The sequence below is a fragment of the Nycticebus coucang genome, chromosome 7, assembly GCF_027406575.1.
Source record: "Nycticebus coucang isolate mNycCou1 chromosome 7, mNycCou1.pri, whole genome shotgun sequence".
NCBI classification, from domain to species: domain Eukaryota; kingdom Metazoa; phylum Chordata; class Mammalia; order Primates; family Lorisidae; genus Nycticebus; species Nycticebus coucang.
Window position 1 is genome coordinate 65115734 of NC_069786.1, and position 26871 is coordinate 65142604.

At 37.6% G+C, this 26871-nt stretch overlaps 1 protein-coding gene across 3 annotated transcripts in view; it reads right to left on the reverse strand.

Moving 5' to 3' along the window:
- ABCB11 (ATP binding cassette subfamily B member 11) overlaps window positions 1-26871 on the reverse strand; it is a 140386-nt gene that overhangs the window by 42442 nt on the left and 71073 nt on the right. For 2 of the 3 annotated variants that reach the window (XM_053596738.1, XM_053596740.1), the window contains 8 exons: window positions 24730-24901; window positions 19868-19981; window positions 18069-18179; window positions 15552-15677; window positions 10575-10778; window positions 8726-8896; window positions 8055-8256; window positions 7093-7162 (listed from right to left, as the gene is read on the reverse strand). In XM_053596738.1, the coding sequence (XP_053452713.1) occupies window positions 7093-7162; window positions 8055-8256; window positions 8726-8896; window positions 10575-10778; window positions 15552-15677; window positions 18069-18179; window positions 19868-19981; window positions 24730-24901 (1170 nt within the window). Of the gene's footprint in view, window positions 1-7092; window positions 7163-8048; window positions 8257-8725; window positions 8897-10574; window positions 10779-15551; window positions 15678-18068; window positions 18180-19867; window positions 19982-24729; window positions 24902-26871 lie in introns of all 3 variants that reach the window. The other variant, XM_053596739.1, reaches the window with a different exon arrangement.

Genomic DNA, 26871 nt, shown 5'->3' on the forward strand with positions numbered 1-26871 from the left:
TCCCATTGCTGCCTATTTCAATAATTAGAACTTCATTTTTGTTAGTGTTTCTACCGCTATTATTTGGTTTTTCCAGCCAATTTTATCCCATAAAGTTTTCTGTTTTCTTGTTTTGGTTTGATTTATAGCATTTTTGTCTTTCCTCTCTACTTGGTGGAGGTGGGGTACTGTGTCTGATCAGGTTAACAAAGAGCTGCTGACCTCAAGGGAACCACCCCACTGGGCACCCCCAGAAGGTGTTTTTTTTTTTTTAAGGTTGTATCAAAGTACCCTACTGTACACCTATATTGCTCTGTCTCCCTCTTTCTGTGCCTCTCTTCTTTTTGTCAATATTCCCTATACCCACACCCTCTCCTTTCTCTATTTTTCTTTTTTTTTCCTTATCACTCGGTCCTCCTTTCTTTCATCCCTTTTTTGCTCTTCAACATTCTCACCCTTCTGGTCCTGTAACCCTTAGTCCACAGGCACGAGAACTGAAAGAGCAAGAGGAGGTGAAAGGAAAATTAGGGCAAGGAAACAGATAAAAGAAATCACTCATGAGGAAGAATCAGCAGAAAACTCCAGGCAACATGAAGAACCAGTCCAGAACAACCCCGCCAAGGGACCATGAGGTAGCTACTGCAGAGGATTCCACCTATACAGAAATGTTACGAATGACAGAAAGGGAATTTAGAATACACATGTTGAAAACAATGAAAGAAATGATGGAAACAATGAAGGAAACTGCTAATAAAGTGGAAAATAACCAAAAGGAAATCCAAAAATAGAATCAAATCAGAGATGAACGATAGGAAGAATATAAAAAGGATATAGCAGAGCTGAAGGAAATGAAACAGTCAATCAGGGAACTTAAAGATGCAATGGAAAGTATCAGCAACAGGTTAGACCATGCAGAAGAAAGAATTTCAGAGGTAGAAGACAAAGTTTTTGAGATAACTCAGATAGTAAAAGAGGCAGAAAAGAAGAGAGAGAAAGCAGAACGTTCACTGTCAGAATTATGGGACTTTATGAAGCATTCCAACATACGAGTTATAGGAATTCCAGAAGGGGAAGAAGAATGCCCCAGAGGAATGGAAACCATACTAGAGAATATTATAAAAGAAAATTTCCCAAATATCACCAAAGATTCTGACACACTGCTTTCAGAGGGATATCGGACCCCAGGTCGCCTCAACTCTAACTGAGCTTCTCCAAGACACATTGTGATGAACCTGTCCAAAGTCAAGACAAAAGAAAAGATTCTCCAAGCTGCCAGGAATAAGCGCCAGTTGACCTACAGGGGCAAATCCATCAGAGTGACCGCAGACTTCTCTAATGAAACTTTCCAAGCAAGAAGACAATGGTCATCTACCTTTAATCTACTTAAACAGAACAATTTTCAGCCCAGAATTCTGTACCCTGCTAAGCTAAGCTTCAAAATTTCCGGAGAAATCAAATCATTTACGGATATACAAACATTGAGGAAATTCGCCACAACAAGACCAGCTCTACAGGAAATACTTCAACCTGTTCTGCACACTGACCACCACAATGGATCAGCAGCAAAGTAAGAACTCAGAAATCAAAGGACAGAACCTAACCTCCACACTGATGCAAAAGATAAAACTAAGCAATGGACTCTCACAAAATAAGACGAATAGAATACTACCACACTTATCAATTATCTCCATAAATGTTAATGGCTTGAATTCCCCACTGAAGAGACATAGATTGGCTGACTGGATTAAAAAACACAAGCCATCCATTTGCTGTCTGCAAGAAACACACCTGGCTTCAAAAGACAAATTAAAGCTCCGAGTCAAGGGTTGGAAGACAATTTTTCAGGCAAATGGAATTCAGAAGAAAAGAGGAGTTGCAATCTTATTTTCAGATACATGTGGATTTAAAGCAAATAAAGTCAAAAAAGACAAAGATGGTCACTTTATATTGGTCAAGGGAAAAATACAACAAGAAGACGTTACAATTCTAAATATCTATGCACCCAATTTAAATGCTCCCACATTCTTGAAACAGACCTTACTCAGTCTGAGCAATATGATATCTGATAATACCATAATAACAGGGGACCTTAACACTCCTCTTACAGAGCTGGATAGATCCTCTAAACAGAAATTAAACAAGGATATAAAAGACTTAAATGAGACCCTAGAACAACTGTGCTTGATAGACGCATATACAACACTCCATCCCAAAGATAAAGAATATACATTCTTCTCATCACCCCATGGAACATTCTCCAAAATTGATCATATCCTGGGACACAAAACAATTATCAACAGAATCAAAAGAATTGAAATTTTACCTTGTATCTTCTCAGACCATAAGGCACTAAAGGTGGAACTCAACTCTAACAAAAATGCTCGACTCCACCCAAAGGCATGGAAACTAAACAATTTTCTGTTGAATAACAGATGGGTACAGGAAGAAATAAAACAGGAAATCATTAACTTCCTTGAGCATAACAACAATGAAGACACAAGCTACCAAAACCTGTGGGATACTGCAAAAGCAGTTTTGAGAGGAAAATTCATCGCTTTAGATGCCTACATTCGAAAAACAGAAAGAGAGCACATCAACAATCTCACAAGAGATCTTATGGAATTGGAAAAAGAAGAACAATCTAAGCCTAAACTCAGTAGAAGAAAAGAAATATCCAAAATCAAATCAGAGATCAATAAAATTGAAAACAAAAGAATCATTCAGAAAATTAATGAAACAAGGAGTTGGTTTTTTGAAAAAATAAATAAAATGGATAAACCATTGGCCAGACTAACGAGGAATAGAAAAGTAAAATCTCTAGTAACCTCAATCAGAAATGATAAAGGGGAAATAACAACTGATCCCACAGAGATACAAGAGATCATCTCTGAATACTACCAGAAACTCTATGCCCAGAAATTTGACAATGTGAAAGAAATGGATCAATATTTGGAATCACACCCTCTCCCTAGACTCAGCCGGGAAGAAATAGAGCTCCTGAACAGACCAATTTCAAGCACTGAGATCAAAGAAACAATAAAAAATCTTCCAACCAAAAAATGCCCTGGTCCATATGGCTTCACTCCAGAATTCTATCAAACCTTAAAGGAAGAGCTTATTCCTGTACTGCAGAAATTATTTCAAAAAACTGAGGAAGAAGGAATCTTCCCCAACACATTCTATGAAGCAAACATTACCCTGATACCAAAACCAGGAAAAGACCCAAACAAAAAGGAGAATTTCAGACCAATCTCACCCATGAACATAGACGCGAAAATTCTCAACAAAATCCTAGCCAATAGATTACAGCTTATCATCAAAAAAGTCATTCATCATGATCAAGTAGGCTTCATCCCAGGGATGCAAGGCTGGTTTAACATACACAAGTCTATAAACGTTATCCACCATATTAACAGAGGCAAAAATAAAGATCACATGATCCTCTCAATAGATGCAGAAAAAGCATTTGATAAAATCCAGCATCCTTTTCTAATTAGAACACTGAAGAGTATAGGCATAGGTGGCACATTTCTAAAACTGATTGAAGCTATCTATGACAAACCCACAGCCAATATTTTACTGAATGGAGTAAAACTGAAAGCTTTTCCTCTTAGAACTGGAACCAGACAAGGTTGTCCTCTGTCACCTTTACTATTCAACGTAGTGCTGGAAGTTCTAGCCAATACAATTAGGCAAGACAAGGAAATAAAGGGAATCCAAATGGGAGCAGAGGAGGTCAAACTCTCCCTCTTTGCTGACGACATGATATTATACTTAGAGAACCCCAAAGACTCAACCACAAGAATCCTAGAAGTTATCAAAAAATACAGTAATGTTTCAGGATATAAAATCAATGTCCACAAGTCAGTAGCCTTTGTGTACACCAATAACAGTCAAGATGAGAAGCTGATTAAGGACACAACTCCCTTCACCATAGTCTCAAAGAAAATCAAATACCTAGGAATATACCTAACGAAGGAGGTGAAGGACCTCTATAAAGAAAACTATGAAATCCTCAGAAAGGAAATAGCAGAGGATATTAACAAATGGAAGAACATACCATGCTCATGGATGGGAAGAATCAACATTGTTAAAATGTCTATACTTCCCAAAGCAATCTACCTATTCAATGCCATTCCTATCAAAATACCAACATCGTACTTTCAAGATTTGAAAAAAATGATTCTGCGATTTGTATGGAACCGGAAAAAAACCCGTATAGCTAAGGCAGTTCTCTGTAACAAAAATAAAGCTGGGGGCATCAGCATACCAGATTTTAGTCTATACTACAAAGCCATAGTGCTCAAGACAGCATGGTACTGGCACAAAAACAGAGACATAGACACTTGGAATCAAATTGAAAACCAAGAAATGAAACTAACATTTTACAACCACCTAATCTTTGATAAACCAAACAAGAACATACCTTGGGGGAAAGACTCCCTAATCAATAAATGGTGTTGGGAGAACTGGATGTCTACATGTAAAAGACTGAAACTGGACCCACACCTTTCCCCACTCACAAAAATTGATTCAAGATGGATAAAGGACTTAAACTTAAGGCATGAAACAATAAAAATCCTCCAAGAAAGCATAGGAAAAACACTGGAAGATATTGGCCTGGGGAAAGACTTCATGAAGAAGACTGCCATGGCAATTGCAACAACAACAAAAATAAACAAATGGGACTTCATTAAACTGAAAAGCTTCTGTACAGCTAAGGAGACAATAACCAAAGCAAAGAGACAACCTACACAATGGGAAAGGATATTTGCATATTTTCAATCAGACAAAAGCTTGATAACTAGGATCTATAGAGAACTCAAATTAATCCACATGAAAAAAGCCTACAATCCCTTATATCAATGGGCAAGAGACATGAATAGAACTTTCTCTAAAGACGACAGACGAATGGCTAACAAACGCATGAAAAAATGTTCATCATCTCTATATATTAGAGAAATGCAAATCAAAACAACCCTGAGATATCATCTAACCCCAGTAAGAATGGCCCACATCACAAAATCTCAAAACTGCAGATGCTGGCGTGGATGTGGAGAGAAGGGAACACTTTTACACTGCTGGTGGGACTGCAAACTAGTACAACCTTTCTGGAAGGAAGTATGGAGAAACCTCAAAGCACTCAAGCTAGACCTCCCATTTGATCCTGCAATCCCATTACTGGGCATCTACCCAGAAGGAAAGAAATCCTTTTATCATAAGGACACTTGTACTAGACTGTTTATTGCAGCTCAATTTACAATCGCCAAAATGTGGAAACAGCCTAAATGCCCACCAACCCAGGAATGGATTAACAAGCTGTGGTATATGTATACCATGGAATACTATTCAGCCATTAAAAAAAATGGAGACTTTACATCCTTCATATTAACCTGGATGGACGTGGAAGACATTATTCTTAGTAAAGCATCACAAGAATGGAGAAGCATGAATCCTATGTACTCAATTTTGATATGAGGACAATTAATGACAATTATGGTTATGGGGGGGGAACAGAAAGAGGGAAGGAGGGAGGTGGGTGGGGCCTTGGTGTGTGTCACACTTTATGGGGGCAAGACATGATTGCAAGAGGGACTTTACCTAACAATTGCAATCAGTGTGACCTGGCTTATTGTACCCTCAATGAATCCCCAACAATAAAAAAAAATTTTTTTTGAATAAACTTGTTCTGAAGAAGAAAAATAAAGACTCTAGTCTGAAAATTCAGATTGATAAAGAAAAGATGCACTAAGGCCTGAAATCTCTATCTACATTTGAAAATATATGTGTCTGTGAAGCTAGTGAATGATGCCCCATGATCATATCAATGTACACAGCTATGATTTAATAAAAAAACAAAAAAAAAAAAGAAAATATATGTAATGCTTTTAAGTGAACTATTCTTTGAATATTTACCTATTTATTTATTTATTTAAATCATAGCTGTGTACATTAATGTAATCATGGGATACAATGTGCTGGTTTTATATACAATTTGAAATACTTTCATCAAACTGGTTAATATAGCCTTCATGGCATTATCTTAGTTATTGTGTTAAGACATTTATATCCTACATTTAGTAAATGTCACATGTACCCTGGTAAGATGCACCATAGGTGTGGTCCCACCAATTACCTTTCCTTCACCCATTCTCCCCCTCCCTTCTTTGAATATTTAAATGAATAATTTTGCATTTGAACTACATGGAGTTGTTAACTGAATTTCTATTTTAAGCCTTTTTAACTACTTTTCAACAATTAGCCATCTTGAATGAGTAAGTCCTATATCTGAGCCTTCACACATCTGTGCATTAAATGTCCTAGAAATGGTAAAGGCAACCATAGAAAGATTGTAGAATAGCCAAATAAGCATCCCTTTACCTTCTACCTGTCTCCAAGTTGGTAGAAAAACCTTGAATGACATTTTTATGAATATAGGCAAATATTCCTGGGAAGATTTCTTAATACACAAACTTTTAACATTAGAGGAACATTTTTATTGAAACTCTTAAGCCAAATGAAAGACTAAAATTTATAATCTCGCTAATAGGATACTACAAAAATATGTTTTGAAGTAATGATCTTTATATTGATCCAGAAAAAGGTAAATAGCTCATGTGTAGGAAAATAGTTTTTACAAGCTAAAAATACATTTCTTATTTCATCTGGTTAAGGAATTATTTAATTTCTGATGGGTTACTCAGGGAGCAGAAGTGTTTATAATTCATTCACAGGTTTGTAGGTTTACAACTTGAGCTAAAGACACGAATTTGACTTCCCTGGAAGACAGTGTTTTATACCAGTTAGCTTGAGGCATAAAAACATTACAGATTTTCTAAAAATCCCCTTCCTAAACTCAATAAACAACATTTTCACCATAGAGCATCTCCATCATGACTCCTACCTCCAATAAGATGAGATGCTAAAGTTAAACCAAAAAACCATGAATTGGAAAGATAAATGAACCAAGGATTATGGCATTTTCATAACATAAGACTTGGGAGTCTGCTTAGGGCTTTGCTTGTACCTGAGATATGCCCTGGGGATTACACCTGCAGAGGACTCCTAAGAATATTTGAAAACCTTAACATCTACCCCATGGCTTGAGCTTACCTTAAACTATCCTGGTAGCTCCCTCTGCTGAAGGTCCTCTCAGGTACGTCACTTTCCGTCTCATCTTTTCCTATTCAACACAGCAGGAGCAATTCCTTAGTGTATACAATAAGCAGAACCATATCTAAATATATTTTATTATTATGTTTGATTACAATATAATTACTATGTCCAGTGCCAAAACATTCTATTAACTTTGTTGCAATAAATAAAATTGGGAACTTGTCCAGCACATTCTAACAAAAAATTTTAAATATGTAAACAAGATGGAGCCATTTGAACCATATGATAGCCTGTTTCCTATAAAGAAATAGGTATCGTTTAGCATGACTCATAAAAAAGTTTGAGAGAAATACACTAGAAGTAGCCAAAAAAAAAAAAAGAAGAAGAAAAGAAAAAAGACAGAATCACCAAACTTTTCAAGTCTATTCAGAATAACATGTTATGTGCGATGGTTCCTGACAGTTATCCAGTGTTAAATGTATGCAGTACTTATACCTAACAGAGTTCACAAATCCAAATGTGAAATGGTAGAGAAAGTTTGGAGTAGTTGGTTAATTTAGACTGGGGCAACCAGGAAGTCTGAAAAGGGGCCCTTGGCTCTGGAATATCTATATACATTTGAAACTAAGTGTAACACCTGTTAGTCATTGATTAATCCACTCAACCAATAAGCCTCGGAGTCCCACTGAGAGCATGACACATTCTAGGAAGCCTCTCTTATTTGTACAGGGTAAAGAAAAGGGGATAGAATCAAAAGCTATAAGACCTTGGCTTTAGCACTGTGACTTGATCGAATAACTTAACCTCCTGAGCTTCAGTTGTCTCCTTTACCACCTACGCAAGGCCTCCAGGGCTGTTGGGAGAGCAAATCAGTGAATTTCAAAATGCATAGGCAGTATAAAGCGCTACACATATTAACTATTTAACATAATGGATAAGGGAAGGGCAGAGACACTTGCCCTTCACATCCTCTTCATTAAGCACTTGATCTCCTTGACACTGCAGAGTCACGAGAGCGAAGTAAACACCTTTCCTTTCTAATAGTTCTTGGTGGGTGCCTCTTTCCACAGCGGTGCCACGTTCAAAACCAATGATGATATCTGCAGCTCTGACGGTGGATAGGCGATGGGCGACTGAAACGATTGTCTGCCTGTGCTGAATCTGTAAGAACAGGCAGCGCACTGTTAAAGACTGTAAGATCAGGCTGACATTGACCTTTGGATTCTCTCCTCTGGCAGAGCCTTGGTTCGTGGGAATAGCTTTAAATAGGCTTTGTGGACATTTGAAAAGGCCAGCACACTTTCTTGTGGCATAAACCCCATCTTACAGTGGTCCTGTTGCTGCTATTAATCAACAGCTAAAAACAAAACAAAATAAATAATTTTTAAAGATTACATAGTCTTAACAAGATTTAAAATTTTACATGTGCAGCTTTTGTAAACAAATCATAACTGTCTTTTGTTCAACCATGAGGAAGACAGTAGTCAGCCAATACCCTTGGGTCTAAGCGATCAGACTAGAAACAGGAGCTCCCCCAACCCCCATTCTTTACCCCAAGAAGCTGCCTTTCCTGCAGCAGCACAAGCTTTTCCACACAGACCTGTGAAATGAACTCAGACTTTCCACAAACCTTACTCAGTGCTTCCTGAATCATGGCTTCACTCTCATTGTCCAAAGCAGACGTGGCCATGTCCAAAAGCAGGATCTTGGGGTTTCGGATGAGGGCTCTGGCAATGGCCACTCTCTGTTTCTGACCACCACTCATCTGGCTTCCTCCTTCGCCAACAAGAGTGTCAAATTGCTAGGGGAAAGGTGACACCAGTCATGAGGAAGAAGAATTTGATAGCTCCTGACATCAAACCAGGACCAAGTCATTTTAGTTTCCTTCTCAAGCATGAATTTTCACAGGTTCAACTTTCATAGAAGAAAATACCCTTTTCTGAAATGGTTATTGTTTAGTCAGCATGTACATATGGGTGTGATACAGAAATGGATTATACATTTATTCCCAAAAAATAAAATTATACATTTATTCCCAAATTCACTGAGCTGTGTAAATGTTCCTCTTTAACTCAATTTCATATAAAATGTTTCAACCAAAGTAAAAATTGATCAGGGTCCTAAAAATCCACCTTATGGGATTAAAGTGCATATCAAACCCTTGTCCTTATCTCCAGTTAGACAACACAGCAAAGGATAATGTTAAGGCCATCTTTATATTGTGATTAAAAGGCCAAACTAGCTTTAATTATTACCACTGATGGCGGATAGTTACACGCTGAGCAAGACAATGGACTCTAACAGGGAGGTGTAAGTGGTCAGACACTTACCTTGCTCATTATTAGCCGACATGAATTGAGCACCCACCATGCATGAGGCATGGTGCTGAGCTTTTCATACATATTATCTCACTTAGTCCTCACAGACACCCCATGAGACATGTACTGCTATTCTCATCTACTGGTGAATAAAGAAAAATTGGGGCAAAAATGGGTAAAGAAACTTGCCAAAATTCATAAAGCTTATATGTGGGGAAGTGGGATTTGTCCCAAGGCAATCTGATTCTAAAGTTTTATTCTCTTTAACCACTAGACGGTACCATACTCACAGCTGTACTCTTAGATAATTATCTAAAGATAATTAATATCATAAAGATAATTTAGAAGGCTGAATAGAGAGGGCTCAGATTACTGACTGTAGAGCAAGGCTACCTGTATATGAATCTTATCTCACCTGCTTGCCTGCTATATAATCTTGAACAAGCATTTGACCTCTCAGAGCCTCAGTTCTCCATCTATAGACAGGGATAATTCTAGTAGCTACCTAACAGGGTGGCTGTGAAGATTAAATGAGTTAATAGATACAAGTGACTGGAATGGAGTAAGTACCACATCCATGTTAGTTATTAATAATATCTCTTTCTCAATTTAGCAGACCACCAGCAGCAAAATCCACATAAGGATAACAATTGTGCAGCTATTTTTGTAGTTGTTGTTACTTAGAATGAAGATACACAAAGAATTGTTTCTGAATATGTGAGACGCAGTACCGAGGACACAGTATTAGCTGCGAAGCACAAGAAAACTAAAGAACAATGACAGTGGTAGACATCAAGAGAGCACTGGGCAAGTTATTGTCGCACAGCACGTTTAGCATCTGCTCAGACAAATGCTTAACTGATAGAATAAGGACATTGTATTTATGCCAAAAAGAATTTTTAAAATGATAGATCCCTAGTTTGGTAGATTCTTAATATATTAACAACAAAGGGAACTTTTCAAAAGAAGCCTCCCCCGTCTGGTAGTTTTTGAACAAATAAACAAAGTGTTTTCAGATGAAAACTTGTGGTACATTTCCGAGAGTGAAAATAAAACATGACATTAAGGATTTAATGAATCAAGATTCAAATGAAAAGAAATATGTATTATCATGTAATTTTTTTCCCTTCTGTGTTCCCCTGGAACATAAGGCCAGGGTACCTGGGGCAGGTCCATGATGAAGTTGTAGGCATTGGCTTCCTTGGCAGCTCGGACGATATCTTCCATATTTGCATCTTCTCTGCCATAGCGAATATTTTCTGCAATGGTGGTGGAGAACAGAACGGGCTCTTGCTCCACTATTCCAATCTGATCTCTAAGCCACTGAATGTTAAGAGAGCGAATATCATGACCATCCAAAGTCACCTGGAGAGGATGAGCACAACGTCACATTTCTTGGAATCCTTCAGAGTTCTGAATCATAATCTTATGTTGTACTTGACCAATGGGGAGAAAAAACAGAGAGTAACAAGATGGTAACAGGAGCAATTCCCCTTGAAAAGTGGTTGTTTATATAACAACGACAGTATGTAACTAAAATCAAGTATAGCTACAGGACAATTCATTGTAGGTCACCTAATCTAACAACCATTGGCCCAGGAATGGACCAATAGTTATTAATTCCTCAGTAAAGGGTAGAGCCCGTTATTCACTTATAGTCATACTTAGAATATTTTCATTATCTTTTCACTTGCGACCAAAAATGGACTCAAAAAATACAATAAAAATAATCAACGATTCCTATCTTGTGTATATGTTTTATAAAAAATCTTACTTTGTGGCCAATTCATCAAATGACACTTTGCTGTTTGAAAGCAATCCAAGCTATGAGCAGGAGCAAATAAAAATCACTGATAGAATAAGCAAAATGATAAAAATTTTACATCAAAGAAACCATAATTTCTATATATTCAGAGTGTAGTTATGGTGGTAATTAGTAAAGAATGCCTGAGTAGGGATAAAATGTCTATGGAAAAGGAAAATTCTGCTGTGTTTGTCACGTCAGCCTAACATATGCATGGTAGAGAATTCATTTCATTGAAGCCATTTAATAGACAAATGATTTTGTCTCATGGCATCCAAGAGACGCTGACAAGAATAATTTTAAGACAGACAGTAAAGCACGTGGGCTTTGATACTACCCACACCTGGTTCCAGTCCTGGCTTGGTCACTTACTAGCCGAATGTCCTGAGGCAATCTCACTCTCTCTGACCCTGCTTCCTTATTTGTCAAATGGGCTCCTGTCCCTTTGGGGTCATCATGACAATAAATAATCATTTTTATAAGTACCTGACATAACATGTGATAAGTAAATGTCAATTGTTTGTGTTAATGTTCTTAGTTTCAATCTGTGTTTATAGTCAAACACAAAGAAAAAGTAACTAAGTAGGTTTGCAAAATTATAATCCTAAAATTATCCCCAACTTTTGGAAACATTGCAGTGATCAAGGGCTATTCTCTGTTCATTTTTAGCTGTGTTAGCTTTCCTGTACTTAGCGTTTGGAGAACTTAAGGAAAAAACATGATTTGTGACAACACAAGAAGAGGTAGAATATGTCACTGAAGAGGCAGCAGCACCATTTTGAATGAACAGTCATGTGTCACTTTAAAACAGGGATATGAGGTGAAGGACCTCTATAAAGATAATTACGAAACCCTAAGAAAGGAAATAGCAGAGGACTTTAACAAATGGAAGAACATACCATGCTCACGGCTGGGAAGAATCAACATTGTTAAAATGTCTATACTTCCCAGTATAGATTCAATGCCATGCCTATTAAAATACCAACATCCTTTTTTCAAGACTTGGAAAAAATGATTCTGTGTTTTTTATGGAACCAGAAAAAACTCGTATAGCTAAGGCAGTTCTTAGTAATAAAAACAAAGCCAGGGGCATCACCAGACCAGATTTTAGGCTGTACTACAAAGCCATAGTGGTCAAGACAGCATGGTACTGGTGCAAAAATAGAGACATATACATTTGGAATTGAATAGAAAACCAGGAAATGAAACCAACAACTTACAACCACCTAATCTTCGATAAACCAAACAAGAACGCCCACTGGGGGAAAGACTCCCTATTCAATAAATGCTACTGGAAGAACTGAATATCCACATGTAAAAGACTGAAACTGGACCTGCACCTGTATCCACTCACAAAAATTGATTCAAGATGGATAAAGGACATAAATTTAAAGTATGAAATGATAAAAATCCTCAAGGAAAGCATAGGAAAAACACTGGAAGATATCAGCCTGGGGAAAACTTCATGAAGAAGACTGCTATGGCAATAGCAACAACAACAAAAATAAACAAATGGGACTTCATTAAACTGAAAAGCTTCTGTACAGCTAAGGAGACAACAACCAAAGCAAATAGACAACCTACACAATGGAAGAGGATATTTGCATATTTTGAATCAGACAAAAGCTTGATAAGGAGGATCTATATAGAACTTATATTAATCCACATGAAAAAAGCCAACAATCCCATGTATCAATGGGGAAGATAGATGAACAGAACCTTCTCTAAAAGAAGACAGACAAATGGCTAGCAAATATATGAAAAAATGCTCATCATCCCTAATTATTAGAGAAATACAAATTAAAACCACCCTGAGATATCATCTAACCCCAGAGAGAATAGCCCATGTCACAAAATCTCAAAACTGCAGATGCTGGCACAGATGTGGAGAGAAAGGAACACTATTACATTGCTGGTGGGACTGCAAACTAATACAACCTTTTTGGAAGGAAGTTGGGGGAACCCTCAAAGAACTCAACCTAGACCTCCCATTCAATCCTGCAATCCCATTACTGGGCATCTATCCAGAAGGAAAAAAACCTTTTATTATAAAGACACTTGTACTAGGCTGTTTATTGCAGCTCAATTTACAATCGCCAAAATGTGGAAACAGCCTAAATGGCCCTCAACCCAGGAATGGCTTGGCAAGCTGTGGTATATGTATACCATAGAATACTATTCAGCCATTAAAAAAATGGAGATTATGCAGCATTTGTATTAACCTAGATGGAGGTGGAACACATTATTCTTAGTGAAGCTTCACAGGAATGGAGAAGCATGAATTCTATGTATTCAACTTTGATATGAGGAAAATTAATGACAATTAATGACATGGTGGGGGGTGGGGGAAGGGAAGAGCAGACAGAGAAGGAGGGAGAGGGTGAAAGGAAAAGAAAAAAAAGGAAAAAAATAGTGACTAATTCTCACAGAAGTTAGATTTGATTTTGACCAAAGTACATTATTTGAACAAGAATTTTTAATTCAACTGGTTAATATGTTGTTTAGGATATTGCATCCTCTTTTATAAGTGAAATACGTTTGTCATTTCCCTTTATAATAATATATTTTTTCCAATTTTGGTGTCAGGCATATCCAGATGAAGCAGAATGAATTTAAAGTATTTCTTCTTTTTCTGTTGTCTATAAGATTTGGCATGATCTGTTTTTTGAAATTATCTTCTATTTTTATTTATAAATATTAGTTGTCTCTTTTTTGAGACTTTGGGAAAAAAAAAGAGTATTCCCAGGAATAATTCTCCCCTCTATTTAGAGGCCTTTTGGGGGGAGGGAGGGTTGGTTTCTTCTCTCTTACTATCAAAGTTTCCATAATTTCAGTAGCTGGTATTTCAGGTGGTTTCTTTGTCTTCTTGCTAGAATTTTACCTTTTCATAATTTTAAATTCAATTGTTTCTGGGGTTGAGGCAGAACTTTGCTGTAAATTATGAATTGCATATTGTTCTTTTTGATCATCTGTAGTCAATGCTATGATGTGCTTCCCAGATTCTCACAAATCCCCCAGCCCTTTTGAGGCTGAAGCACCCCTTCCCTCAGCTACTGGGATTATTGGTAGTTGGCTGCTCTCTGCTGAGTTCTTCTCTGGAAATTGCCCCATACTAAAGGGAGTCATCTCATTCAAGATTCACATTTGTGAGGTAGCAGATACCCAAAGACTGGCCATTGCTTCAATTCAGCCATCTTTGAGGGGCTTTCCCAACTTCAGAGGTTCCTCAAGGGATCAACTGAGATATTTGTTGGGACTTCGATAGAGTTCAACTTCTTGCTCTGTCTATCCTGCTTCATTCTTCCACTTTCACTGGTTCTCATCGAGTCAGCACTGCCCAATAAATACACTTCCTGCTTGTATACTTCTACCACAGAGTCTGTTTCCCAGGAAACCTACACTGCATTGTTACCACTGTATATTATTTAATGCATATAATATTTTGCATGAAAAATATATTTCATTATCCTTGTGCTTGGACATAAAAATTAACTCATCAAAAAAAAGAATAATGACACCATAAAAAATAATAAATTTAAAAACAGGGATATGTTCTGAGAAAGCATCATGAGCCAGTTTTGTCATTGTGCAAACACGTTACTGATGTGGGTTGACACAAACTAGATGGTGTAAATATTTTTATTTATACTGACACAAACCTAGATGGTGTATATATTTTTATTTATATATTTTCATATAGAAAACTAAATGTCCCAGTACCATTACTAAATATCAGCATTCTCCCTAACTTATCCGCACTGCCAGTACCAAGTGCCATATGTATATCTGGTTTCTATATGTGTTCCATTATAACTTTATAACTTTATGGGACCACCATCATAGATGTGACCCGTCATTGACCCAACATCATTATGCTGCACATGACTGTGTTTGCACATTCAGTTATATCACTCAGGGAATGGAACTGCCTTGTTATTCATTGAACACTGTCACCATGAAGAGAGTTTGTTCAATCAATTCAGTAATTAATCATTAAGTCAACTACACATTTTCCAGAATAGTCTCAGTATGTGCTAGGCCTTTGTGTTTGACCAATATACAGAGGGTACTAAAAAAAAAAAAAAAGTATATACACTTTAAGAAAGGAAAAAACCGTCATTAAAATTGTAATACTCAATATATACTGATAACAAAAGATGAATATAAGTCACATTTGAGCACCTCTTATAATTGCAGAAGTCAAATGTGACTTGAGTGTTATAATTTTAATACACTTTTTTCCTTTCTTAAAATGATATACATATTTTTGGCAAACCCTTGCCATTTGCATTCTCTTGTTCCTGGGTAAGGAGAAGTTTCTGGAAGACACACACCATGCCTTCACAGGGGTCGTAGAATCGCTGAATGAGCTGTAGAGCTGTACTTTTCCCGGCTCCACTGGATCCTACCAGAGCCGTCATTTCCCCTGGTTTAATGACCATGTTGAGATTATTTAAAATCTGGAGAAGAAAAAAAACAGTAAAGTTCAGATTGTCACAGAGTATCCAATCAAACAACTGGGGTACAGGTCAGGATGCTTTGTGAGGACACTTTAGTGTATTTATGTGAGCTCCCCAAAGCAGCATACATCAATATCCATCAATAACCAGCTAAAGACAACAGTGCCTGGGATGAGGTTTTAGCATCTAGCACATTACCGAATTATTTAATAGATAGCTGCGGCTAAGAAATGAAATGATGCACGTTAACCTGGCTGAAGTAAATAATAACTGTAAAATTATGTTCCAAAATCTAACATAAAATACTTCTGACATACCAGGGTAAGAAGACTGTGCCAAGTAGTTCATGAAAAAAACCCACTAAGTTAGAAATATAGTATTAATTTACTAATCATGGACAAGAAATAAACCAGTTTTCAGATTTTAAGCTGTCACACATTTGTATGGTATGCAAACATCTAATTTGAGTAAGCTTACCTAATAAATGTTCATGGTATGTTTGCTAAGTACGGACTGAACGCTGGTATGTCTTGGGAAGAAAGAAAAAGAAGCTAATTTGTAACTGTCTTTCAGATATTTTCACCAACTAAGAGGTGATTTTTGTGCTGATTATGAAAAAGGTGGTTGGGAGTCCTTTGTGTAATAAAATTTCATATCTTTCACTTCATCCTAGAAAGCCAAACTTGTAAAATATTTTTGCTTACTGGCCCTGTGTTGGACTGTAAACTTGCCAGGACAGGCAGGGATTGAGTGTGCTTTTTTATCATTACCATCCCAGTACAATGTGGCACCCAGCAGGGCTAGATACATACTAGAAAAATAAAATAAATAAAATAAATGTTCAATTCAACTAGTATTTGTTGAGCAGCTATGAGCCATAAAGTTTTAGCCACCCATCAAAAAATATTTACCGAGGTCGGGTGTGGTCCCTCATGCCTGTAATCCTAGCACTCTGGAAGGCTGAGGCAGGAGGATCCCTGGAGGTCAGGACTTTGAGACTACACTGAGCAAGAGCAAGGCCCCATCCCTACTAAAAATAGAAAAACTAGCCGGGCATCGTGGTAGGTGCCTGTAATCCCAGCCACTCAAGGAGGATCTCTGGAACCCAAGAGTTTGAGACTGCTGTGAGTTATGATGATGCCATAGCACTCTACCCAGGGTAACAGAGTGAGGCTCTGTCTCAAAAACACAAAACAAAACAGAACTATATATATATATATATATATATATATATACACACACACATATATATTTACTGAATGAGTGTGTACAGCCTTGTGATTTATATGTTATAAAGCACTTTTACGTACATTATGACATTTGATGTTTAGGTACATATGTAGCACATAACAATAAAAATAAATTTCAAATATAAAATCAGAATATATGATATTTACTTTTTATATATTTATGTATATAATGTAGGTAAACACAGATACATTTATAATACATTTATATATTTGAATGTATATTTATAGATATATATGTACATTTACCTATAAATAGGTGTGTATATAGATATGAAATGTAAGTAAATATGTAAATATTTACATATATTATAAATATTACATAATATAACTATTTATCTGCATTATATATCTGTTTATCTTCTCTCTATATACACACCACACACACATATGTATATCCACATATAGGTATGTAATGTCAGAATTAAGCTACAAGAACAAGATGGATCTAGTCCTTTGGGGATAACAAGTATTACTGAGAAAGAGTGCCTAGAAATACTCTGTTAAAAATGAGGGCTAAGTTTCATTTCAAGGCCAATTCATTCAGAGGGAGTAGACCCTACTTTTCCTGTAAATTCCTTTAAAGATGCCTTCAAGGCAGGAAACTAAACATTCTTCACCATGTGCCCTGGACAAACGCCATGAGCAATACTTCAAGGACACCCGCCTGTACGGACTGATCCAGCGACCCTGAGAACTCACAGAAGGGAAGTAAAAGTCTACACAAACAGCAGCTTTGCTTTACTACTTCACACCCTCCCTCTGGCTCCACTTCCAGTCTCCAGGGAGGTGGGGGTGAACCTGCCCTTCCTGATTGCTCCAGTTGTCTCACCCTCACATTCATCCAGGATGTGCTTGGAATGACAGGACCTGCCACTCATTTCAACAGAGTGCCCTACAGTTCACTTAGCCTGTGCAGCCACACTGTTCCAACCACGGGGATTTGCACAGGATGGTATCACAAAGGAATGTGGTGTGTTGCCAGAGATGACACAACACTCAGGGACACTTCCAGAAAAACACGCCTCCTTTCCTTGTTCCTAAGAACTGAGTCAGCCTTCAGAAAATAAGCAATCTATGACTCTGGAAATGAATTGTCACAGAAGAAAATGTTCATCGTTCCAGGGAAAAGACTGGCACTCACCTTCACCTCTGGCCTGGAAGGATAGTGGAAGGCCACATTATGGAACTCAATCTCACCCTTAATTCGATCCAACTTGTAACCATCTTCTGACATGCAGTCAATGATGGGCTTCTGCAGTGAAATATGAAAAGGGCATAGCAACAACATGTGTTATATGTACTGTATTTACTGCCCATCTTGATTTAAATTTACCTATAAAACAGTCAATAACCAGAGGACAATGTACAAGGTATTTCAAGGTGCTTTTTTCATTTATGTAATTGTCACCATTACCTAACTAGACAAGTGATATGCTCATTTTTCATTTAAAAAAAGAGGGATTTTTAGAGAGACTAAGTTTCTCACCTAAGCCACACAACTAGTCAACCAACCCAGGGTCCAAGGGTATTCTACATTGAGTATCTATTGCAGATAATGATTAAAACTGAGTGTTGTTAAGCATTGTCTTCAAATAATACCGACTTTAAACAGCTATGCTGAATTTTACGTCTTGTCAGTAGTGAGCCTAAGCTAGAATTTAATGCTTCTGATTAATTAGACAAAAATGAGGCCAACCTCCTACTACCACAACACTCCAGGATCAGCTCCTTCTCTCTTCCACAACTAGGTATAGAATTTAATAGCCATAGCTCAATTTAGGAATATACTATAATCTATGTCCTTCTTTTATTGTCCTAAAGACAATAAAATAATTTTTAAATGCCTTAATTTTTTGTAATAGTTTCAGGGCTCTTTTAGAGTCATCATCTCATTTGAATATATAACAACTCTAAGAATGAGGTAAAATTAGAATAGATCAACAATTTTATGTAGTTTCCACAATATTTCTATATCCCAATATAAGAAACCCCAAAATATAAAACAGATAAAGTGATGAGTAGTTTCCTTAGGTAGGTTACAGCCTTATTGTTTTGTAAAAATTACTCAGAGTTCAGGGGGACCCACACATCATCTTTGGATTTGCAGGACTTCCGGCTCCTAGACCAGAACATTTTTTTTTTTTTTTTTTTTTGTTGAGAGAAAGAATAACTGGTTGCCAAATTCCCCTTTCATTGTTGGATTTTGATTCCTTATGCTAGCCTCCAGGTTGCTTCAATAGACTAACCAGAAAATCCTAGTCAGGCTACCAAGGTCCTTTACAAGCTTGTAGAGACTGCTGCCATATTTAGAAGATAATCCAGCTTTAAAAACTTGGCCTTAAAGTCCTCCATGGTCTGGCCTATCCCATGCCTCCAACCTCTGCTCCTCTGTTCAGTCCCACTGGAATTCCTTCCACTTCTTGAATTCACTAGCCCTTTCCCAGCCTGGAGATCTCTCTTCGACGAATACCCTGCCTGCTTTAACCAACCTGGCACCTCTATCACGCTCAGGCCCCTCCGCAGACCCTTTTTATGGCTGATTCTCCTTTTTTATCTCAGCTCAAATGGTACCTGCTCAGAGCTGCTATCACTGCCAGCCAGTTTAAAGACTCCTTCTCCGACCTTATCACATTGCCCTGTTTTGTTTCCTTCATTGTACATACCCCTGTGTGCTACTGTCTTATCTTTGAATGTGCTTCCTGCTTCATTGCCTGGCCCCCAACCTGAGTAAGACAGCAGGGGCCTAATTTGTTCTAGTTCACTGTTGTTCCCTCAGCTCTTAGAATCAGGTCCAGCTCAACACTTGGTAAGTACTGCTGTATCAAGGGTCTTGTGATAGCTCCTCTTATTTTCAAATATTGAAGGTGAGTTCTTCAGGGGTTCATTCCCCACCCTCAATCTCCCACCTGTTAACAGGCTTTACTTTTGGCTTTTACATACCCGATCTATTGTCTCAAAAATGCTGGCGGCTGCTGCACGGCCAGTTGCAAAGGCTTCCAAACAAGGAGATGCATTGCCAAGATTTAAAGCTCCTACTATGACACTGAGGAAGATCTGAAATGAAAAGAACAAGGGAATTTTCATGTGTTTTTCTCAATATGTGTTGGTGCTATCATTTGGGCCATCCCTGTGAATTTAGAGATTTCTCGGAAATATTCTTCCATGGGAGAAGAAAGCTAAATAGTTCTTTGGCTGTTTGGAAACATCTGGAATAATCTCTGTTGTGTAAAGCATCTCCAATTTTTCCATTGCTCTGACTTAAAAGACTACATTATTTTTTGTTGAACATCACTCTTCCCCAAAGCAGAACTTGTTTTGGAATGAGTAAAAGGTCTAAGTGAGGCAGCATGTAGCATATAGAAACAAACTGGGTTAGAACAGCAATATGAGAATTTGATATGTTATATAATCAGACATACAATGGTTTTCTGGTTAAAGGGTTGCCAAAACCAGTAAAGACACTAAGATCAGCTTGACTGTCCTAGAGGTGGGCACAAGCCAACCTGATTTGCTGCCCCTGCTACTAGCACACTAGTCACTAGGATAACTATTGCTATGACTACTACTACCACCAATGGCAATAATGACAAGTTATATTTCTAAGTGCTTTATCTGTATACTGCATTTAATCCTTACAACAGAATGGGAAACAGACATGTATGGAGGCTTCTTAATTTGCCCTAGGTCACAACATTTAATAATAGTAGATCAGTATTTGAACTCAGGCTTTTGACTGCCGTTCTTTCTAGCTCCCAGCCTCACCTGTTGCTAGCTGCATGCAGGTGAATTGACTCTGTCTCTAAGCAGAGATCAGGCAGCTGCGCTTTGACTTACTAACACAGCAATCTCATTACCTTAAGGGAAACCTACCTGATCATGACTGGATGTTTCTATCAAATAGCCCTCTGATTTTATCATCATTGTTTATATAAAGACGAGGAAGAGGCAAGGAGGCAATTCCTCTAATTGGCCTCTAGGGGGAGCACAAATTTCCTCCTCTCCATGCTGCCAAAGAACCGTGCTACTCATATGACGCGCAACGAGGACGCGTCATTGGCCACAGTCTATTCTCAAGCTAAAGACTGGCTCCTGCCTGAATGTAGTCTTTTTTAAGTAATCAAATAATCCCAGTCTGTGCTGGTTTCCATGGGCCAGACCCTTTCCACTGGTTATATCACATCGGAGCAAATTAACCTCAAAGTCTCTCCCTGCTCTTTCTTCCAGTGGCTGGGGTGGCTGGACCGTGCAAAGTCTCAGCACCTCTGAGCCTCCAGCTATGCCCTTCCCTCATTAGCAACCCACACATCGGGAGGATTGACAGGGAGCTCACCCCTCCTCCCTGAATTCTCCAGCCTATGCTCGGGGACAACCATTCTCCCTCCATGTGTTCTTTTCCTCATTTATGGCAGGTGGTTCCTCCCACAGGCAGATGACTTAATATTTCAATTTCTTCATCTGTAACACAGGGATAATGACTATAACAATCATAGGATTGTTACATAAATCAAATGAGATAATGTCTTTAAAGATCATTAACCCAGTTCTAGTTACTTATATAATAGCAGTGATGACGGTGGTGATGATGAAAGTATCCAGGTCTCACACTTACAAGGTGGTTAGGGAGGCAGACAATACAGTTCTTACGTCCCCTTGCTTTACAACTACCCTCATCAGAGGTCCTCCTACCTCAGCAAAGGAACCTTCTACATCCTACACTAGGTCAGGGTCAGCAATCATTTTCTTTACAGAACCAAATAGTAAATATTCAAGGCTTTTCAGGCCACATCTGAGGCAATTACTCAACTCTGCCATTGAGTACAAAAGCAGCCGTAGACATTATGTAAATAAATGATTGTGGCCATGTCCTTATAAAACATTATTTATAAAAAACAGGCAACATAGTATAAAGACCAGAGTTTGCTGACTCCCAGTTTAAAGTCTAAACTGTCTTGCTGAAGGCTGAAATTGAGGTCAGGGAGTTCTTAGGAGAGGAATGAGCAAACCAAGACAGAGGCACCTGCCAGATACCATCCTGCTAGCCAGCACACATCCCACCAGGCCATCATTTTTCACCCCACTGTGGCAGTAGAGTGGAAAGAGATGGGAAGAGACACCGCTGTGGAACAATGAGTCTACTGTGTATGGAAGAAAAGGGTGTCTATGGCCCCTTGGAAGACAGATTCAGAAGCAGGAAGATAGGGATTAATGGGTCAGGTCTTGGAGCCACAGAGAGATGAGTTCAAATCCTGCTCAAGGCCACTTAGTACATGTTTCTTAACTTCTAGGTCTCCATTTCATTTAAATGGTAGTAGAATATGAAGTTGTGAGCATTACATATGATAATCTTATTAAATTCCTCACTCAGTACATGAGACCAGTATGCATTAAATGTTACTCTCTATTATTATTACTTTTTTTTTTATTAGTGAATCCTGAAAATTAGGAGTGGCATGAAAAAGCAATCTTCTGTACCATTAAGTTCCCCTTCATCTTTCCCTAACAGACCACAGAGTACGTTTTTTGTCTGTGTACAGATGATATTAGTTAGACATTCATATGCTCTGTTTATCATTTATGCTCAATTACCACGCCACCAGTAATGATTTTGTGTCTCACAAAATGTACTAGATTAACCTAATTGTTAATTAATTAATTTGTGGATTAGAACCCAAAGTGATATGGCTCATGCATATTCGGTCTTCATAGTTAGCTGCTCAGAAGAATGACCAACAGCCCACAGTATGCATGTTGCAAAGATGAACTGAATTTCTCTACTAGAGAAAGAGAGAGAACATGAATGAGGATTATACTGTGAAAGGATGCCTCTCATCTTCCCAAAGAAAAATTTCTTAAGGTGTAAGCAGGGGTTTACAGGAAGAGGTTAGAAGTAAGTGGTTCATAATTGATGACTGAAATGTTAGAGACACTTGTGTGCCATGTCTGAGCATAGTAACTATTCGAGGAATATCAGTTGAAAGAATAAATTATTTACAGAAAATATGGAGTAGCCACAGTCCAACTGGCAGGAAACTTAAGAAACATAAAATTGGATTCTTGCTAGAGTTACCAAGGGGATTTTTATTCAGTGCTTCCAAATGGAAATGTGTCTTATTTGATTTTCAATTTTCCAATTCATTTTTCCCTTTGAACTCTTATTCATGCATACCTGTGTCCTTTCTTTGTAGGCACGGAATGAAAGGGTGACTTTTAAACACATGTCCTTTTGCATAGTAAGCAGATATAAGCAGCTGGAACTAAAGTCAACTACTGGTGTCCCTAATTTGGTAAATGTTAGAAGTTCTTAGGCATAATTGGATCAATAAAGACAAAGGAATTCGTAGTCAGATTTCAGACCTGCACTACTTTTGCTGGCTTTTCCAGTGTGAAAAACTGTATCTCAGTTGCTAAGAAGTTAAGTTATGATAACAGTAATACTTTCCATTTCTACGATCACTTTAATGTATACAAAACACTGAGGTTTTTTAACCAAATGTCAAAGTCATATCAATTGTTCATGTTGCAAAGGTGAACTGAATTTTTAAAGTCGTTCTAAGTGTGTTATCATGTTCTTAATGAACTGATAATTACTTCCATTTGCAGATCAGAATCTCATTCGGTTTTCCTTAGAAATATGATTAAAGTAGAAGACCTCAAACTGCAAGCTTTCAGTTGGCAAAGCTTTTGCTATTTCTCATTAATCAATGCCTGTTTCATCCAGAATCTAAAGCCAAAACACTTTACCTAAGAATCTTACATGAAACTACTTCCTGTCTTCCTGCCATTCCAAATGAAACAGATATTTAATTTTTGACTTCCCTGACCTCATGGACCTTACTGTGGAAAGGCAGGGAGGAGTGGAGACAAGTATAAACACATGTAAATATTCTATGTCACACAAGTGCTCTGAAGGAAAAGGACAGCATGACATAAAAAACAGTAAACATCAGCAGAAGGGCATTCAGCTGATGGGACTCCTGCTGTGAAGAGAGAGCCGGAAACCAAAGAGGAAAGGCCTTGGGAGGGGAGATAGCAGGAGAGGCCCTCCCTGGCCCCAGCCACACCTGGTTATCCCACTGTTCAGGTTTCCTGTTCTCCACTTCATAGCATGCATTACCATTTGTCTTTATGCGTGTACGTGGTTAATTATTACTTGTCTTCCCCGCTAAACTGTAAATTCTACCAGGGGAAAAAAAATCGTATTTCTTTTGCTCACTATTGAATCCCCCCTGTACTTGGGTCTGGCACTTAGTAGATGTTTGGTAAGTCCTTCTTGAATGAATAACCAAAAGGACACTGAAAACAAAGGTAGCCATGGTTAGCTATGGCATGGAAGAGCACAAATGAAGAGTAAAATATGGTGTGTTACTTATTCAGCTAAGGATATTATTGACTTGGCATTTTAGTAACTCATTATGTATCAGGATATATATCCATTAACACATATCATGTACCATTACTATAGGTTAAGCTCCATTATATGAGCTCAATTATATTTTAGTTGAGAGACCACAGACTTTTTTCCACTTTCATAGCATATTTTCTCCTGGACTCAGTCAGAAGATCATTGTTTTCCAACTATAAAGTCTTCAGTTAATTGGAATAAATTGTTGGGCCTATCAATTCAAATGTTTGGCACCTTTTTACTATAAAATGCATAAGTATTGCTTGTTTCTGCAGATGACTTCCTTAGGGAAGATGCTTTCTTCCTTAAGACATTAAAGGAATAAACAGAATGTCTCCTTGTGGCCTTTTCAGAGATCCCAGCAGGAAATGTTCTATGTAAGTCAAAGAGATCAAAGCACCTGGACCAGGGCTCCTGGTGTGTATTCTTCATCCAGGACCAGTATGGAGCCATACCAGAAGGCCAGCGCATAACAAAAGAAGATGAGACACCACACGTATCCAGTAAAGAATCCCATCACTATCCCTTTTCTAATTCCCCAACGCTGGGCAAATACAAGATTTTTCTCATACCTGCGAAGAGAAAACATTTGAGTCAATTTCAGCAGCAGCAGCTCAAGCTGTAATGTTTAAAACAGTCCACAATGCAGTGGTTTTACTAAATGTTTATAAAATCACCCCAAACACAGAGCAGCTTTAGGGAAAGAAATCTGCAATAACCTCTATGTAGTTATTTAAAGTTAGTTTCAACCTGACAATGAAACACGTTGAAAGACTGATACTTAACAAAGCCTCATAGTTGATTGCAGCTTGGATTGTATAGTGGCATAAGCTTGGCCCCAAGAGAAAAGAATTTTCAACACAAATGTTTGGATAGGAGAGATCTAGTACTATTGATGTTTTGAATTGTGTTCTTGAGTCACATGACCTGTTTGCTATCAGAAAAGAATGCAACTGGTTCCAAAGAAGAAGGTCTGCCTACTGGGCATTTCCAGCTCTCCAGGCGTGGAACGGTGTTGACACCAACTCATCTAGGTATTCTCAGTCATCTGCTCGTGGCCAAGATGCTGTGCTGTGACTTACAGGTCAGGTTCCCAGCCATGGGACCTGGCTATCTGAAACCATGTGGAAATTCAATGCAAGGACTAGGCTTTAGTAATTCTGTGATGAAGCCATGAGCAATAGGCATTGTCACTTATGTAGTACAGGCATTCTGAAACCACATTCCTTCGTCTCGAAAATTAATTTCATGGAGAACTTTTTAACCTTTCACAGGCACAAGCTAAAAGCATACCCTGTGTTTGTTATCATTTTTAAAATACTACATTTCCCCTTTTACTAACAATAAAAGATAATTTCATTTTTAAAATACTACATCACCCCTTTTACTAACAATAAAAGATAATATCATTATTAAGTACTATTAATGATATTGCTTAATTATTGTTATTAATGATATTACTATAAAAATAATTAAGAAGAAGTACACTTCTGAAAAAATTTTTTTTTTTTTTTTTTGTAGAGACAGAGTCTCACTTTACTGCCCTCGGTAGAGTGCTGTGGCCTCACACGGCTCACAGCAACCTCCAGCTCTTGGGCTTATGTGATTCTCTTGCCTCAGCCTCCGGAGCAGCTGGGACTACAGGCGCCCGCCACAACGCCCGGCTATCACTTCTGAAAATTTTTTACAAGACATAAGGGACCCTCAAAAAACCAAGAGAAGTGAAAAAACAAACAAGGAAGAAAGGACAGTGGTTGCAAATTCTATTCTCTTTTTTGTTTGATGAATTTGGTAGCAATTGAGAATATCATCTTACTAGATCTACAACACATAAAATAGGAGTTTCCATTCAGGTGGTGGTTATTGTATTAAATCAGTATATGGCTCATGGTAAGCACTCATAAAAATTAAATAAATTAAAGAAAATATTTTTTTTACAGCTGTGTTGTTTTGGCCACTTGGGTTTTTATTTTCATTAAGAATCTCTAGAATGAAAAAAAAAAAAAGAATCTCTAGAATGATGATCTATAATATAGTGATACCAAATTATGTTTGATTAAATGTAAATCTTATCAGGCTTTATAAAGAGCATGCCACAAGGTAGCTGAATAAAATATATTGAATAAAAAAAGTATTCAATAAAAATATGTGAAATTGGATTTGGAATCATGCTAACTTTTCTTTATTGTTATTTTGAAATAATAAATATTGCATACGTGTGGTGTGAGGCATGATGTTTTGAAATATGTATGCATTGTGGAATAGCTAAGCCAATCTAATTAACTTATGCATTACCCCCATACCTATTGTTTTTGTGTGTATATGGTGAGAATACTTAAAATCTACTCTTTTCGCAATTTTCAAGTATGCAACACATTGTTATTAGCTGTAGTTAACATGTCATACAACAAATCTCTTGAATAAATAAACTGCCTCTCATGTAACTAAGAAAGGGTTTATCATCATAATCATAATTAAATAATTATTAAAATAATCTCTTGAACTCAATTTCTCCTGTCTAACAGAAATTTTGTATCCATTA